This window comes from Neophocaena asiaeorientalis, unplaced genomic scaffold, assembly GCF_003031525.2.
Source record: "Neophocaena asiaeorientalis asiaeorientalis breed wild unplaced genomic scaffold, Neophocaena_asiaeorientalis_V1.1 scaffold150, whole genome shotgun sequence".
Taxonomy (NCBI): domain Eukaryota; kingdom Metazoa; phylum Chordata; class Mammalia; order Artiodactyla; family Phocoenidae; genus Neophocaena; species Neophocaena asiaeorientalis.
Genome location: NW_020176571.1, coordinates 3,490,591 through 3,506,891, shown reverse-complemented (window position 1 = coordinate 3,506,891; position 16,301 = coordinate 3,490,591). Strand labels below are relative to the sequence as shown.

At 50.6% G+C, this 16,301-nt stretch overlaps 1 protein-coding gene and 1 pseudogene across 2 annotated transcripts in view; both read right to left on the bottom strand.

Moving 5' to 3' along the window:
- PRMT8 (protein arginine methyltransferase 8) overlaps nt 1-16,301 on the bottom strand; it is a 78,633-nt gene that overhangs the window by 17,195 nt on the left and 45,137 nt on the right. For both annotated transcript variants that reach the window (XM_024733288.1, XM_024733289.1), the window contains 2 exons: nt 5,929-6,071; nt 5,272-5,359 (listed from right to left, as the gene is read on the bottom strand). In XM_024733288.1, coding sequence (XP_024589056.1) covers nt 5,272-5,359; nt 5,929-6,071 — 231 coding nt within the window. The remainder of the gene's footprint in view (nt 1-5,271; nt 5,360-5,928; nt 6,072-16,301) is intronic.
- LOC112391676 (forkhead box protein R1 pseudogene) lies at nt 7,815-8,444 on the bottom strand (annotated as a pseudogene).

Sequence of the window (16,301 nt, the reverse complement as noted above, 5' to 3'; positions counted from 1 at the left end):
AAAGAGTTGGTTTCTTCTTTTAGATGGAGATGACGATCATGGTAGTTACTCTATAGAGTTAAGAGGATTAAATGTGATAATATATGTAAAGTACATAAGACAGTGCCTGGCCCATAGAAAGCCCTTGATACACGGTTGTTGCCGCCGTTATGTGGTTTGCACTCTGGCTTTGCCACCATCCAAGCTGTGTGACCTCGGCAGATCAGTCCCCTTACCTCTGGCTTGTTTTGTAAAGTGAGGAGTTTGGTTCCGTGGTTCTGTGTTCCGGAATCATCTGGGACACTCTTTAAAATACAGATTCCTGGACCACAATCGGACCTACTGAATCAGAATCTCCGGATTTGCGCCCCAGTGAGCTGGAATTTTCACGTCTACATAGGCAATTCCAACCAGTTAGAAATCCTTGAGCTAAATAATTTTCGAAGTCCCTTCCAGTCCCTTTCAAATGGACTTAAACTACACAGGCAATTCCAACCAGTTAGAAATCCCTGGGCTAAATAATTTTCGAAGTCCCTTTCAAATGGACTTAAAGCCTCAAATGGCCATTGTGACACCTTCTCCAACGACTCTCAACCATGGGGCCTCTCCTCCCGTATCCTCACCACCTACAGCAGAGCATCTGGCGCAGGAGAGGTCCACGGATAACGCTTTTCTAATTGGAATGTATTCCCAAACTTTTAAGCCTGTCCTGCTTCACAATGCCTCGTGTTTTAGTTATCTTCTTAGGGGTTAATTCGTGTCTTATCTCCCCAGCCAGACCGCCCCAATTCCAGTTATTCAACGACCGATCACCCAGGACATTAGACTTTTCTCTCCTTTCTGCTGACCATTCATTTCCCACTAGCTTCTTTACCATACGCGAGGCAGGGATGGGAGAGGATAGACATCAAGCATATTAATCTTTTGTTGTAATTCTGTCCTGTCTATTGAATGAGTGAATGGGGGGTGAGGGTCATCAGCCAGCAGGAAATATTGTAATTAATTTTCTGGGGATTAAAAAAAATAACATCAGAAGGACCTGTGAAATTTAGTTTATGTATTAAAACAAACTCTTGAAAAGGACCATGCTATGGTACAATGAATGTAACTAAAGCAGCAACAAAGCCCAGACCTACCATAACTACAGACCAGATGGACTAAAAGTCCCACTTTAATGGCCTGGCAGAGGAAAAGGCATGCTCCTCTCTGGGTATAAATTATGCATCTGTCTCTACTGTCCAGCATTACTCACAAGGCCCAGCATTAATAAAAATTACAAGACACATGGAAAAGAAAGAAAAACATGACCCACCACCAAAAGAAAAAATAGTCAATAGAAACAGACTCAGAGATCAGGTGTTGGGATTATCTAACAGAGACGTTCAAGTACCTGTAATAAATATTTTAAAGAATCTAATGGAGGGACTTCCCTGGTGGCACAGTGGTTAAGAATCAGCCTGCCAGTGCAGGGGACACGGGTTTGATCCTAGGTGCAGGAAGATCCCACATGCCACGGAGCGACTAAGCCCATGTGCCACAACTACTGAGCCTGTGCTCTAGAGCCCACGAGCCACAACTACTGAGCCCACGAGCCACAACTACTGAGCCCATGCACTGCAACTACTGAGTCCGAGTGCTGCAACTACTGAAGCCCGCGCACCTAGAGCCCGTGCTCCACAGCAAGAGAAGCCACCGCAATGAGAAGCCCGTGCACCGCAATGAAGTGTAGCCCCCGATCGCCGCAACTAGAGAAAGCCCGCGCACAGCAATGAAGACCCAACGCAGACAATAAATAAATAAATAATAAATTATTTTAAGAAAAGAATGTAACCTGTAGAGAGAGACTGCCTATTTAAAAAAAAAAAAAAGAAGAATCTAATGGAGAAAACATGCATGAACAGATGAAGAATTTCATCGGTGAGATGGGAACTATAAAAAAGAGCCAGTGGAAATGCTGGAAGTGAATATCAAAGATGAAGAATTCTTCCAATGGGCTTATGAGCGAATGGATGTATCGGAGGAGATAATAAAACTGTAAACAAAGACAGGAATACGAAAGACCGGAAAACAAATTTCACTCTTCATTGGAGAGACCTGTAGCTACATAATCCCTCCCTTCCCTGGCCCAAGTAATTGGAGCTTCCCTGCTAGGGCAAATGGGACTGCCTCAGAGAAAACCAGAGCAAGTTCCACGAGGTGCCACTTACAGCTTCTCCTCTAGTCAGAAAGGAAGGTGTACATACTAGTTTAATACACTTCAGGCTCTCAGATCAAAGTCAGCTCCTTGTGTAAAATAGGCTAGAAATAGAACTCTGGACGTCGGGGTGGTGGTGGAAGGGAAACCCATGGAGAGCATCTGAGCCCTCCAAGAGGTTCTGCCCTTCAACCCTTCAGCTACAGGCACCACCAAATCTACACGAGGGGTTCCTTGTCACCTTCTCGTCGGTGGGGAAGCTGGTGCCCATCCTCTGACCCTCAGCAGGTTCTAGATTCATGTACTGGGCAAAAAAATCAAATAGAATATCTACCAAATTTCCTTCCAATTTTGAGATTCTAGAAATCCCCAGATTAAAAAAAAAATTTTAATGATTGCTCCTCTCTCAGGGTTAAACCGTCCACCTTGCACATCCGTCTGCTGGTTTACTTCTATTCCTTCATTCATTTTCTCATTCATTCATTCAACAAAACATGCGCGGTGAGCCTCATACATGACAATCACGTCTCTCTTTCTGTGGGGAGGGGAGGAGAAGGGGGGAGGGAAGGGGACAAATTGTTTTCTTAATTTCCTTTCTGCAAGGGACTGGGCTTGTCTCCCTTTCCTGCCCCACTTTAAGATTTTTCTTTTTTAGCTGGTTCTTGAGCCAACCGGAATTTGCTAACGATTGTTCCCTTGGCAATCATTAACCTTTATGCTTTCACTCTTGATTAAGACCTGAGAGCAATCAAAATCCCTGTTTATTTAAAACAGATTTCTAAATGGGCTTGCTTCCTTCACTAAAAACAGAAGCAGGGCATTAAAAAAAAAACGACGTTTAAATAGAAAACGAGAATATGTTAAATAAAATGTAAAGGTGCGTGAGATTTTTGGTTTGGGGGGCAGTGGTGTTGACAGGCTACAGAGTTTCCACAAGAAAAAATGGGGCTGACTTTTAATTTTCTTTTCTTTTTCAGAAGGTATGAACATTGCAATGGGCAGGACAAGACTCCACCCCACGGTCTCCAGTCCTGGGCTGGCACCTGAGTAGTGGCCAGTGCCCCAGCGCCTGTCAGGACGGGTCCAGTCCTCATTGCAAGATGCGTTAGCCAAGGTCCATGATCCAGGCAAGGAGGAGGGTGAGGTATGTTTGCTTTTAAACCATGAGGAAGTTCCTTAAAGAGCTGTGCCGAGGGTCGGAGCTCAATCAATATTTAGTGCACGTGAGAACAAAGAATGGGTCTGAATGTTCTCCCCCAAACACGATTTACACAGTTACGGCAAGAACTCCAAAAACAGCATTACCGTGCAGCTCCAGGGCAAAACATGTCCTACTTATATATGCATTTGATCAACATTCACTGTTGAGCTGTTTCTGAAACTTATCAGGAGGGCACATCTGTCCTAGATTCTGAGCCACTGGAGGCCAACGAGCTTGGCAGTGAGGCTCGGGGGCCAGAGCCACGAGCAGCAGGAAGGGGTTTAGTGATACATTCGGAGACCAGGCTGGTGCACGCAGCACCAACAACTCTCACGTCCCTTAGTATATATCACCTCACTTAATCCTCATGGCAAGTCTATAGGATTGGGGACTTCATCTCAACCGAGGCTCAGAGATGTTAGGTAATTTGTGAAGCCAGGGCTGGCCAACTTCGTAGCAGGGTCATCTAACCTCGGCCGCCCCACCTCTCATTGTTTATCGAGTGTTGGAAATGATGCCAGAAGGGCTGTAGGCACAGGGCACAGAGCCTCAGACAATCGTCCCATTTCTGTCTTCTCCCGAACCCGTCTCTGAACTTCATGCTCTGAGTTTATATTTCCGGAAGGGTGTGAACACACACGCAGATGCACTCATTCTGTGGCACAGCCCAGCTGTGGTATCGCCAGCAGCACGAACAATGGTTAGACGGCACAAGACTTTGTTGAGCTCTGGAGGCCTAGCCTCTGGGGGCGGGAGGCCCATCTGTCCCGTCTGGGAACCCCTCCACTGTAGGTAGTCTTGCCAAGGGGGCTTAGCACTGCAGGGGCTGGAACTCAGATCTGCAGAGCCCATTAGACCGTTTGGAATTTCTGCTTGTGCTCTGGTCACGTCGCACGCATGCCCGCTTGTGTGTGTGGGGTCTTTGCCCCTTGGTCGTTTTAGTTCTGGCTGAGGACACATGGCTGTCTCTAAACCTTATGAAAACATAATCCGTTTAATCTCGTGGAGGACCAGGTTTGTGTCACTGAGAATGGTTACCCTTTAAATGAAATAAAACACAGCAACCCTTTGGGGACCAGATGAAACATTGGAGGGTTTGGGGGGCTTTTTTCTGAGACAACACGTTTTCAGTTGATGAGACAGAATGAACACAGGTGCGGATAAGTCCCCTGCCTGCCCCCAGCACCTACATGGCCAGACCCCATCTCTCCCCATCTTTTACTTAATGGGAAAGAGAATCGATATTACGCTGAAAAGTTTGAAGGGTACAAACGCAGGGTTCAAAACGACTGGCCTGGCTGGAGACCCGTGGTCCCTGCCCCTGTGTGGATGCTGGGGATAAATGACCCTTAACAGCTTCCAGCCCCCCCGGGCACCTCTGCAAAAACTCAGCTTCTACTGCTTTGTCCATTGTCCACTTACGCTGTGTTCATTCTCTCCCCGCTTTATCTCCCACCAGCCACGCTGCTCATTCCCTCTCTGTAGAACCCCACTCTTGGGACCGGGGAAAACATCCAGAGAGAAGAATCCAGAAAGCGTCACAGGTAAACTCCAGAGGCACGGCAGCTGTGGCCGCGAGAGCAGCTGCTCATCGTCAGCCCGCTGAAGCGCTGTCCACCCCAAACGCGCAAAAAATAAATAAATAAAAAAGCCCAGGGCTTCCCTCGTGGCGCAGTGGTTGAGAGTCCGCCTGCCGATGCGGGGGACGCGGGTCCACGCCCCGGTCCGGGAGGATCCCACAGGCCGCGGAGCGGCTGCGCCCGTGAGCCATGGCCGCTGAGCCTGCGCGTCCGGAGCCTGTGCTCCGCAACGGGAGAGGCCACAACGGTGAGAGGCCCGCATACCGCAAAAAAAAAAAAAAAAAAAAAGCCCAACAGAGAATCAAAAGGTAACTTACAGTGGATTTTGAAGTCCTTGTACTGTCTGTCTTCAATTGCTACCACGTACAATGCTGCCCGGTCTGGAAACATAAGCCCTCCAGGTTTCTGTTGATGAATTGTGGAGAAATGGGTCTCGTAATCTATTCACCTGACAAAGACATCACATTTTTGAACTGCACATAGAGTCACCAGACAGGCACCCCCTTGCCAGTATTTCTCACTCAGCAGACTGTCTGTCACCTTGGCCGGGACTAGGGTTGGGCAGGGAAGCTCAGTTTTGACTTTGGTACATGGGAAAACTCAAGGGGCCGAGATGGGGTCAATGGGACACATGAGAAGGGGCAGAGGTATGTCCAGTGAGGGACGGTGGAAGATGTTTTAACTTTTGAGCCTGGAGAAGCCAAGGTCAAAAGCACACTGGGCTCTCTGGCAGCCATGCAAGTCCCTAGCACTTGGTGACCAGCATAGACTTTGGACAGCAAAGAATGGGTGTCAATTATACCAAAAGAGGCCAAGGTTAGACCTAAGAAAGCTCATTCTGTCCCCAGAAGCAAATCTAGTTTAAAGAGAGGGGCCCAGAAGCAGTGGCTGTATTCTTCCTGGGCTGCAGGCGGTAGGGTAGAGCAGCGAGGCAGCCAGCAGACCAGCGAAGGGACAGCATGCAGCAGGCTCACCAGCCACTTGTCCCTGGCAAAGATGACAGTGTTGAGCATCGATTCATAGAACAGACAGTAGCCCATCCACTCGCTGATGATGATGTCCACCTTCTCCTCAGGCAGTTCCACCTCCTCCACCTTCCCCTTGAAGATGGTGATGACTGGAAAATAAGAACCCCATGGCCACACTTTTTGGGCACCCCGACCGGGAGCCATGAGCACCCCACATCAGGACCCGATCGACTTACAGGTGTCAGCGCTGTTCTGATTCTCCTTCTAGGAGGTGGCATATCTCCCTCTTCACCAAGCTAGTTTACCCTAAGAGGATTGAAAACTCTTGGCATGTTCCCTCTAAAACGTATCGAGCAGTTGCTATGTGGCTGGCACTGTGCCAAGCCCAAGACAGGCACCTGTCCTGTCATCGCTCAACAAGTCTTTGAAGTAAACACTCTATTCTTATTCTCCTCTTTAAGGAAACTGAGGCTTAGAGGGGTTAAATGATGACCGTGTAAACAGAGCCCGGGTCTGATAAGCAGCGACTCTTACACTTATCAGGGTCCCCACCCCACGTCAGGCTACTGTGATGATTCAAACCCACAGCAGGAAGAGAGGCTGCCTCTCCTACCCTTGTATCTGTTCACAGCCCGGGCTTAGCCCCAGGGAGTGCCCATCTAGAGCTGGAGAGGAAGGAAATTTGGTGTTTTGACAAGAGCTTGGGCTTCGCACTCAGGGAACCTGGGTTTAAGTGCTGGATCTTCTCATCACTAGCTATATGACTTTCCGCAAGTTACTTGACCCAACCCAACTCCAGTTCCCCAGAGAACAACCGGGGGAAGTGATATCTACATAGTGGGAGGTTGTACTGATGTAATGAAATGTCACAGGTGAGGTGCAGGCTCGCAGTTGGGGCTCTAGAGAAGGCAAGTATTATCTGGCACCGTCTCCTTGGTGACCGGCCGATGGAGAGGTAACGGGGGTAAGATCGGGGCAAAGGCCCTTCTCTAAATGGCCTCTGCTCCTGAGTCCCTTGCAAGACCCCTCCCTCTACGGCAGGAGAAACTTCTCAGTTGAGTTTTTGATCATTTGATGTAGACATACACAGAGTTTGGGAATCTCGTTTTGCATTCACTTCTGTAAAGATCAGAGCAAAAGCTATCTTAGATGCCACTGGCTGTGCAGTTGACACAGGGTGACGTATTGGTTGGCTGGTCCCATCAGAACCTTTCCTCTGGAAGGAAACTCTGTCTGCGCCATCCTCTGAAAAAACCACCCAATGCCTGAGCTTTTCTGGGAAAACTAAACAGTGGCCTGTACTCAGGAGTAAGAAACAAAAGAAAACAAAACACCACCTCTGTCCTGAATCTGAGTTTCCTGAAAATTAATGCGATGACAGACTCCTAGATGGCAAAGGGCACTCAGGTCACCGGCTTTACTCCCCACCCTCACAGTGGATGGTGCTGGGTGCCCATCAGCAGTGTCTGATGATGATTTGCTCTCCAGGGTGTGGTGTTTAATCAAAGCTTAATCAGATAAGGCCCCTCTGGAAGGAGTAGGTGTCAGGCACTTTGGGCCCAAAGTGGGTTTTTTTTTTTTTTTTTTTTTCCCTGCAGATAACTTTAATAAGGCATGGGCTGATGGTTGATTTGTGGAACTAAAGGTCGAAGAGGGAGCGCATCACATCTGGCTGGCTCATGCACCGTTGGATACTTTCCAGCCGAGTGGAGTCCAAGGCGCGGGCCTCCTCTGCAAAGCGGCGGTGTCCCTCGTCGGTCAACTTCCAGAGGCAGGATCGGGGCGGTGTGCTGGTTCCACCCTGCGTGCTGACTGGCACTTTCTCAAAGCTGTCTCGGAAACAGAGATCTTGACGCACGGTATCCTTCCAGCCTTCAGGAGCCATTGTGGAACTAAAGGTCGAAGAGGGAGCGCATCACATCTGGCTGGCTCATGCACCGTTGGATACTTTCCAGCCGAGTGGAGTCCAAGGCGCGGGCCTCCTCTGCAAAGCGGCGGTGTCCCTCGTCGGTCAACTTCCAGAGGCAGGATCGGGGCGGTGTGCTGGTTCCACCCTGCGTGCTGACTGGCACTTTCTCAAAGCTGTCTCGGAAACAGAGATCGTGACGCACGGTATCCTTCCAGCCTTCAGGAGCCGTCCGGAAAAAGGGGAAATGTTGTCGAGTGAGACTGTAGATCTGTTGCAGGTTGAGGCCACAGGGAGAACCGTTTCTTAATGCCAGTGCAATTAGGTGGAAGTAACTGAGAGGGGGCCGGGACCAGAGCCTCCCCTCCTGGCTGTTGGCTTGCCGAAGCCTCCGACTCTGGAGGGGGGCCCTTTCATGAGGGGACGGGAGAGCCACAGCGGAGCTGTCATCCTGGCCCTCAGCCTTCTCCTCCTCTGTGAGCTCCCAGCTGCCGGGGGAAGAGGCAAACCGCTTCCGAGGGGGATACTGGTCTCCAGAGAGCGATGGCGACTCCACCACTGTGGCCTCTGGGCATCTGGCAGAGTCTTCTTCTTTTGGGGGTGGCTGAGGGCACATTGGCCCTGATCACTCCCCGGCTTGTGTGGTCCTCCTGCTTCCTGCGCAGAAGCCCTGCCCCTGGGAAGGAAGGGTAGGAAGGGCTAGTCTTCACCAAAAGGCTCGGAAGGGGAGGGGGCTGTCAAAGCTCTGCTCCTCGGGGGCTTGAGACCCAAGGGCAGGAACTCAAGCTAGAGCAGGACCCAGGATGCAGAAGGATCATTCACAAGGGGACAAAGCATGGGGTTTTTGAAAATGCAAACAGAGTACCTAATTTAGTTTACTCCGAAGAAGACCTGGCAGATATATGCCGGATCCACCTGCCTAATCATTTGCATGCAAAGCCTGATTTGTCTGATTTTCGTAAACATTTGAAAGTGTTTTCCTTCTCTGTGCACATGTCTTGAAGGCTCTTCCGTAGTGTCTGCACGTGACTGTGGGGCTATGGGTCGGTCCCTCCTCCTGCATTAATCACGACCTCCCTGAGGAACAGGAAGATGTTTTCTCCTGCCTCGGGTGCCCCATGGCCTCCACTCTGGGTGCCTAGGACAAGACTCACCCGTCATTCCATAGACAGGACTCCACAGGACCGTGGGAAGCAGATGTGGACAAGAACTTCTAACCCAGTCTAACAGACAGGAATGTACAGGATACTCTTCGGGTGCCCCCAGCGAGAGTATATGCACTTCCTGATCTCTGCCCTAGCGCTCCTATCCACTAGCTGCCTACCCTGATCTGTATGGATGCAACAGATGATAGGTAGGTAGATAGACAGATAGATATAGACGATAGACAGATATAGACGATAGATATAGATGATAGATAGATATAGATGATAGATAGGTAGATATAGACAATAGGTAGATATAGATGATAGATAGATATAGATGATAGATATAGATGATAGATAGATAGATATAGACGATAGATATAGATGGTAGATAGTGATAGATAGATATAAACGATAGATATAGATGATAGATAGATAGATATAGATGATAGATAGATATAGACAATAGATAGATATAGATGATAGATATAGATAGATAGATATAGATGATAGATAGACATAGATGATAGATAGATATAGACGATAGATATAGATGATAGATAGATATAGACGACAGATAGATATAGATGATAGATAGATAGATAGATAGATATAGACAATAGATAGATATAGATGATAGATAGATATAGATAGATATAGATGATAGATAGACATAGATGATAGATAGATATAGACGATAGATATAGATGATAGATAGATATAGACGACTGATAGATAGATAGATATAGATGATAGATAGATAGATAGAAGATATATCATAGGTGCAGTGGATCACAGAACAGTAAAAATCACAGTTTCTGCCTACCAAATGCAGAAGGAATCAATTAACCCCCTACAATGCTGAACAGCCTGGACCTCTGTCCACTTATCACCCTTCTGCATCCAAATATTTCTGGGAACAGGCATGACCCCCCGTCAACTTGGCTTGTTGAGTAGATGGGCCCTTTGTGAAAGGAAAAATGCACACCTCACTTCAGTCCAGCTGTGGCCTGGATTCCAGACCCCTTTCATCCCCTTGTTCAGGTGCTTTTGTGCAGTGCCCAACCTTCACAACCTTACGCTTGGGTCCTGGAGGCAGACGACTTATATTCTCGTTCCACCTGACAAGTAACCTCCATCAAATAGTTCCTCCCCTCTTTTCCTCAATTTCCTTATCGGGGTAAAACAGGAGAGAGATTGAACCTAGAAATCCCACAGATACTTTGCAGCTCCAACATGCTTTCCGTCTTCAAATATGTATTGAGCATGTGTAAGGCATTCTGTGAAGTTTGCCAGTGGAGACGGCTGACCTCAATGAAGAAGCAGCACCTTCACCTCCAGTCTGACTCTAAGCTGCAGCAGTTCCTCAATCCTGATTTTTGAAAAAGAGGTTACATTTTCTCTATGGACCCAAATACAATCGCCCCCCTGAATCATCAGGGGTATTCTTCCTGCTTTCCGTAGTCGCCACTAGCAACCACTGAAACTCCCCGATGTAAGTGTCCAATCTGCAAAATGCTGCCTCTTGTGGTGGGGTTGATGGCAACCCAGTGAGGGCATTGGGTTGTCTCTGAGGCCTGTGTGGGCACATGCAGCCCCGGGCATCTCGTCTCCATGGCAACCTTTTCAAGGGGGATCTTGGCCTCTGATATTTAGGCTCTGATTAACTACGGGCTGCAGAACCCCACTCCCAATCTGGATCCCACATCATTAAGACTGTGTCAGTTCTCAGGATGGCACTGAGGTCATCCTCTGGGGCTGTGCTTCTATTCCATAAGGATGATGAAATTTTGTTCAACCAGCTGTGACAGGACCCTGGCTGGTAAGTTTTAGAAGGATTTGTCATACGTACGTGTACAATGGGGACCCGTGAACTCTAACCTGGGAGATTTTTCCCCTGTAATTTCAAGGTCTCAAATTAGACACCCAGATATTTTGGGGGGTTGTTTTCAGTGGGATCTTTTTTCTTTTTGTCTTGAGTGATTATTACAGAAATGTAGTCACTCTGATTCCTGGTCCCTTGTTTGACTTTAAAAAAAAAATCAGCCCAGACCCATCTCCTTTGGGCCCCTACTGTGTCCACCAGAGTCAGCTGACCCCACAGAGCCCGAAGTTCATGGTGTCCCCGTTCAGGCCCCTCCCTGGCTCGCAGAGCAGACCCTGTGCCACAGAAGAGTGGGCGTGAGGGTCATGAGCGTGAAGACGGAGAGCAGGTTACTGGGCCGTGGAGCCGCCCCGATGCCATCCCCCCCCGCCCCCGTGGCCCCAAAGCCACGTGACCCACGCGCCTATTTGGGCGACACAGAGCCGACTGCACACCCGTCCTGAGGGCCTGACCCACCTCCAGCCTCTGATCCCCTCCTCTCCATTGTCTATTTCAGCTTCCTGGTTCCAGGATGGAGCAGAGCCCTTGACAGCTCACTGAAATCCTTACCGAGTGAACGGATGGATGAATAAGCGATTTTCAAAAGAGGGCACGGAGTTCAGAGACAAAAGATCTTCAAACTAGTCCTAATTCGAGAGTAAAGCACCAGTAGCGTTTGACTAGCAGCTGGCAGAGTGATTTCACCTACGTTACCTCAATCGTCTTCACGGGAACGTGTGTGGTTGGTTTTATTGTTCCATTTGTCTAATAAGAGGAGCAGAGTTTGGGACGTCAAAAGGGGAGCCCAAATCTAGGCCTGTCGTGCAGCCTGGTACACGTCACCAACCTCCCTGAGACCCCTGTCCTGCATCTGCGAGCGGACAGAATCACGACCCGATTACCCACCGCTGTCAGCAGTGTAAACGCTCCCACCGCACCCAATTCCGGCTCACCCATGATGGCACCGAAAGCAGGGCCGGGAGAGAATCTCTCGCCGGGTGGTGTGAGTCGGGTCCGGCATGCCTGGGCGACCACCCCATCCAAAGCAGACCCCCAGTTTTCTCAACTACTCCATCCTGTCCTTCCAAGGGACCATCACTGTTTGTAATTCTATTGTGATGTTGTGTGTCCGCTTGCTTTGTGTCTGTCCCCTCCCTGAGACAGTTAAGAATCACGAGAGCAAAGACCTCGTCTGTGCCGTTCTCTGCCAACTCCGCAGCACCTGGAGCAGGGCCCAGAGGGTGGCTGACAACTCCCCTCCTCCCCTGGAGTGGTGTACAAAACCCAGTCCTGAGATTATTCATGGGCCGCTTCTGATCGGTTAGGAAAGCAGCCATTGCCAGGAGCCACTAGTACAGGTTCATTAAAAACAATTATATCTGATTAATCTCTTGCCTTCTTTGGACAGGGCTATTAGTCAAGTTAATGAATGAAATAATCATAACAATAGCTAACATTTATTAGCTGCTAACTGCACATCCTACACTGTTGTGCTTTACAAAGGGCTGTGCTGAGAGACACTTAACCATTGGGCTCTCCAGGAGAGAAGCCCTGATTTGTAGCATCTGCTGATTTCTCCGTGTAAATACTCCCACTGTGGCCAATTTCAAGCCACCAAAATGCCCACATCCGTTCCGCAAATTCACTGAAAATTTAACTACGGGCCCCAGCACGCCGTGATTTCACATAGGGTAATTATGTATGGCTCACAATGACCCTCTGTGGTCCGTACCGCTGTTATTCCCATTTCACAGAGCCGGAAACGGAGGCAGAGGAGGTCAGGTGTCCAAGATCACAAGCTGATCTGCTGGAGCTGAGTGTGAACCGGCCAGAGCTCTCAACCACCGTGCCGGCCTCCCACAGGGGCCTGACAAGGCAGCCCCGCCGCAGCCTCGTGGCGGGGAAGCTGACCAATGATTCTGTGGATTCGCAGCTGCTCCCCGACTGTATTCAAAGGTGCCGATTCAGAGCTGAACCGGGCCAGCCCATGGGAGCTGCCCCACTCCCCCCCGGGCTCCTATCAGTGTGTAGATGACACCACACAGAGAACAGTGACCCCCAAAGGGTAAGGCTCTGGGGAGTCCAAGTAGTTTGTAAGGAAGGACCAAATCTCACAACATGAGGTTTGATGTGAATGTAAAGTTGATTCTCAGTCTGGATGCAAAACGTCCACGGACCGGACACAGGTTAGGAGCTGCTGCTCGGCAGCCACATGAGGGTAGATTGCAGGTCGTGGCTGATGTCAGCTCAGTGCCCGTGTGGCACGGCGTTCCCCGCAGCTGCTAAGCAAGCTGGAGGTGTTAGCAGGGAGGCATCTGGGCCCCTCCAGCCGTATGGCTGGGTCCTTGGGTGGGGTGAGAGGGACACTGAAACATGGCAGAGGAGAAGGGGGCTGAGACCAAAGCAAAGTGTGAGGGAACAGGGGGTGTGCCGCCTGCATCTGTGGGAGAAGGGCTGCCAGGTGAAGGGGCGTCCCCCTCATTTGTGGTCCCCAAGTGACGACACAGAGCATCGGTCAGGCTGCAGGAAGGCAGGCTCCACCTCAGTGGGAGGAAGTGCTTCGAACCGTCACAGCCCCAGGCGGCTGGTAGTGGGGTCCCCATCAGGGGAATCATCCCAGGATGCCAGTATGGAGGGATGTCACAGGAACGGAGAATTCAAGCATCGTCTATGAGAGGCTTGGGGCGAGTGGCCAGGAATGAGCAAAGCGCAGAACTGTAGGTCCTTCCTACATAAAGGTCCTTCCTTTATGTAGGAAGGACCTACAGTTAACGCTTGTGCTACGAGGCGCCTCACGTGTATTATATCGAATCCCCCAGAAGCCCTGCAAGCTGTGCACGGAGGTGTCTCCTCCGTGGGGAGCCACCTGACGAAGCCCTTCCTACCGCCTCTCTCTGCATCGTGCTCTTCTCAGGCCTCTCCATCTATGGCATTGACGCTCCAGGGCAGAAAAAGAGAACTGTCTCAGTCCCTGAGCTCCTCTGTCACTTTTCACAAACGAATCCGCATTCCTAAGCATCCCCGGCAGCCCACTGGTCTCCTGGGCAGGGAAACAGAGGAAACGGGAGCTGTCGGTGCTGAAGTGCAAGAGGATAGTCTGAGCACGTGTGTGGGCCTCTCGGTGGCAGGAGCCACGTGAAGGCTGCACGTCTGCAGGTGGCTGCGTGGAGGTGTGCGTCTGCCTGGGAACAAACCCATCCCGGGAGCCGTACGGAGGTGGAGAGGGAGGGAGATTGATTGATTCTGGGTAGCAGGTATTTTATGTCCTGGGTTGTTATTTATGTCTCTACACCTACGCTCCCGAGACCCACACAATTGGCTGTTGCAGTGTTTCAAAAGCATTTCCATGGAAGCCAAGCTGTCCTCTTTCTAGTACACGTGCCAAGGCAGAGCGAGCTAGGGCCGAGGACAGCGCCCTGGGGGCCTCGCCAGCTCCACCCACCTGTTGCTACCCCAGGGGAAGAAGAAATAGAGGCGGCTTTGCCTTGAAAAGGCCCCCAGGACCGTGTGAGGAGTAGGACAGGCACGGGGCACGGGGGTGACTATTCACCTGGGACAACACTTTGTCCCTCCTGGGCCGTCACCTCCTTGGCACAGGATCAAGTGTGAGCCATCAAAATACAGAGCAGGGAGTGATTCCCTCCGGGAGTCATGAGGGGGGCTTAGCAAACCAGATGCCACTAGCACATGACAGGCCAGGGGGTATCTGAGGCCCCTTGGAGGGACCTGGCTGGGGTGGGGGTGCTGTGTGCAGAGGCAGCCTGGCTGCACCCACTGGAGCCTGAGCCCAGAGACGAAGTGGTCATATGTGGGGGCTGCCCAGCATGGGGGTCAGAGCCCAGCACAGGGTAGCAGGTGTGTGCGCAGGAGGTGGTGACAGTGGGCGACTGTTCACATACGGGGGCTGACCCAGTATGTAAACACATTAAGAAGGATGACAGCCAAGGTTTCACTGTCAGAGGACGGAATCACATAGAAAAGGGGGAAAGATGAGAGGGGGGAAAGATAAGAGGAAACCCCGAGGTGCTGAATTAGAAGCAGGGGTATCACATGAAGGGGTCCGGGACAACGTGCATAGATGCGGAAACATGCATTACGTCAATGCGTGTCCACATACGTGACACCACAGACGTGAGCATGTGTGAGCACACACGCAAATTTTTCCCACGGAGACAGTCTGGGAGCCTCGACACCCTAAAATCAATGCACACACCTAGCCCCATGTCCTCATTTCTAAAAGCCATCGTCCACTGAGGGGATTCAAGACTCTGCAGAGAAACGGCTGATTCTAGAACAGAGACGTGGAAAGTACGAGATGAGCCTGGAACATTTGTCCCACAAGATAAGGAAGCTCACGCAAAGTGAAGGGGTTACGTGGACAGGACATAGAGGCAGCTCCAAGCTGCTTCCAGGAACCAAGTCAGGGAGAATTTGAGCATCAGATTAAGTACTGACACCAACAGTGATGACCGACTGAATAAGACAGGCAATTAACGGGGAGGAAGGAAGTATTTCCACGGTTCAAAGTACCTCTCCCAGAAAACCTTACTCATCACTAATGAACGGGGAGACGGCTGGCGGACATAACCCAGGCCAGGGATCCAGGCAGACGCCGTCGCAACAGGACACAGCTGAACTGTGGGGACGCCACCCAGGATGTCCTGAGGATGCAGCATCGCATCCGAGGCATCCCTCCAGGACGGGTGACCTGAATCCAGCCGCGAGGAGGTGTCCCACGTCTCCAAACCAAGTGACATCCCACAGAACACTGGCCTGTGGTTGCCAAGCATCAAGGCCACGAAGGTTAATGGGAGTCTGACAGTTCCAGCTTGAAGGAAACCAGGACAGGACAACAAAGTGCAGCGGGCGGGTCAGAACCAAGTCCTCTTGCCCAGAAGGATGCTGTTGCATCAAAAGCCCACCTCAGATGGAGCCTGAGCACAAGACCATGACGGCGGTGGAAGCTGGCCTCCCGCTTTGGATGGTTGCGTGTGGCTACGTAGGAAGTGCCCTTGTTTGTAGGAAACACGCACTAACACGCTCGGGGATGACAGGGCATCGTGTCAACAGCCTGCTCCAAGACTCAGAGGAAAAAACAGCTGTATTTGCCCCTTTTCTGTAAACTGGGATATTCCGAAGGTTTAAAGAAATAAGAGGAAAAGGAGGAAAGAGAAAAAGGAAGGGGAATAAAAACATTACAAGAGTTGGAGGCAGGGGAGGGCAGGAGGGACCTCGAGCTGTGAGCCGGAGGGGCCTCTGAGGGTGCCGCCCCTCCCCTCCCGAAGGCCAGGGATTCCTCCCATTTGGGCGCCCGTCCCCACTCTGCTGTGGTTGCAGGGCCATCACCCTCTGCAGAGGACCGCGGTGAGCCAGGGAGGCTGGCCCACCAGACCCCAAAAGCTGGAAGCGAGAGAGACAGATACAGGGCAAGGGGGTTGGACAGACCCCCGAGGGCGGGAATCAC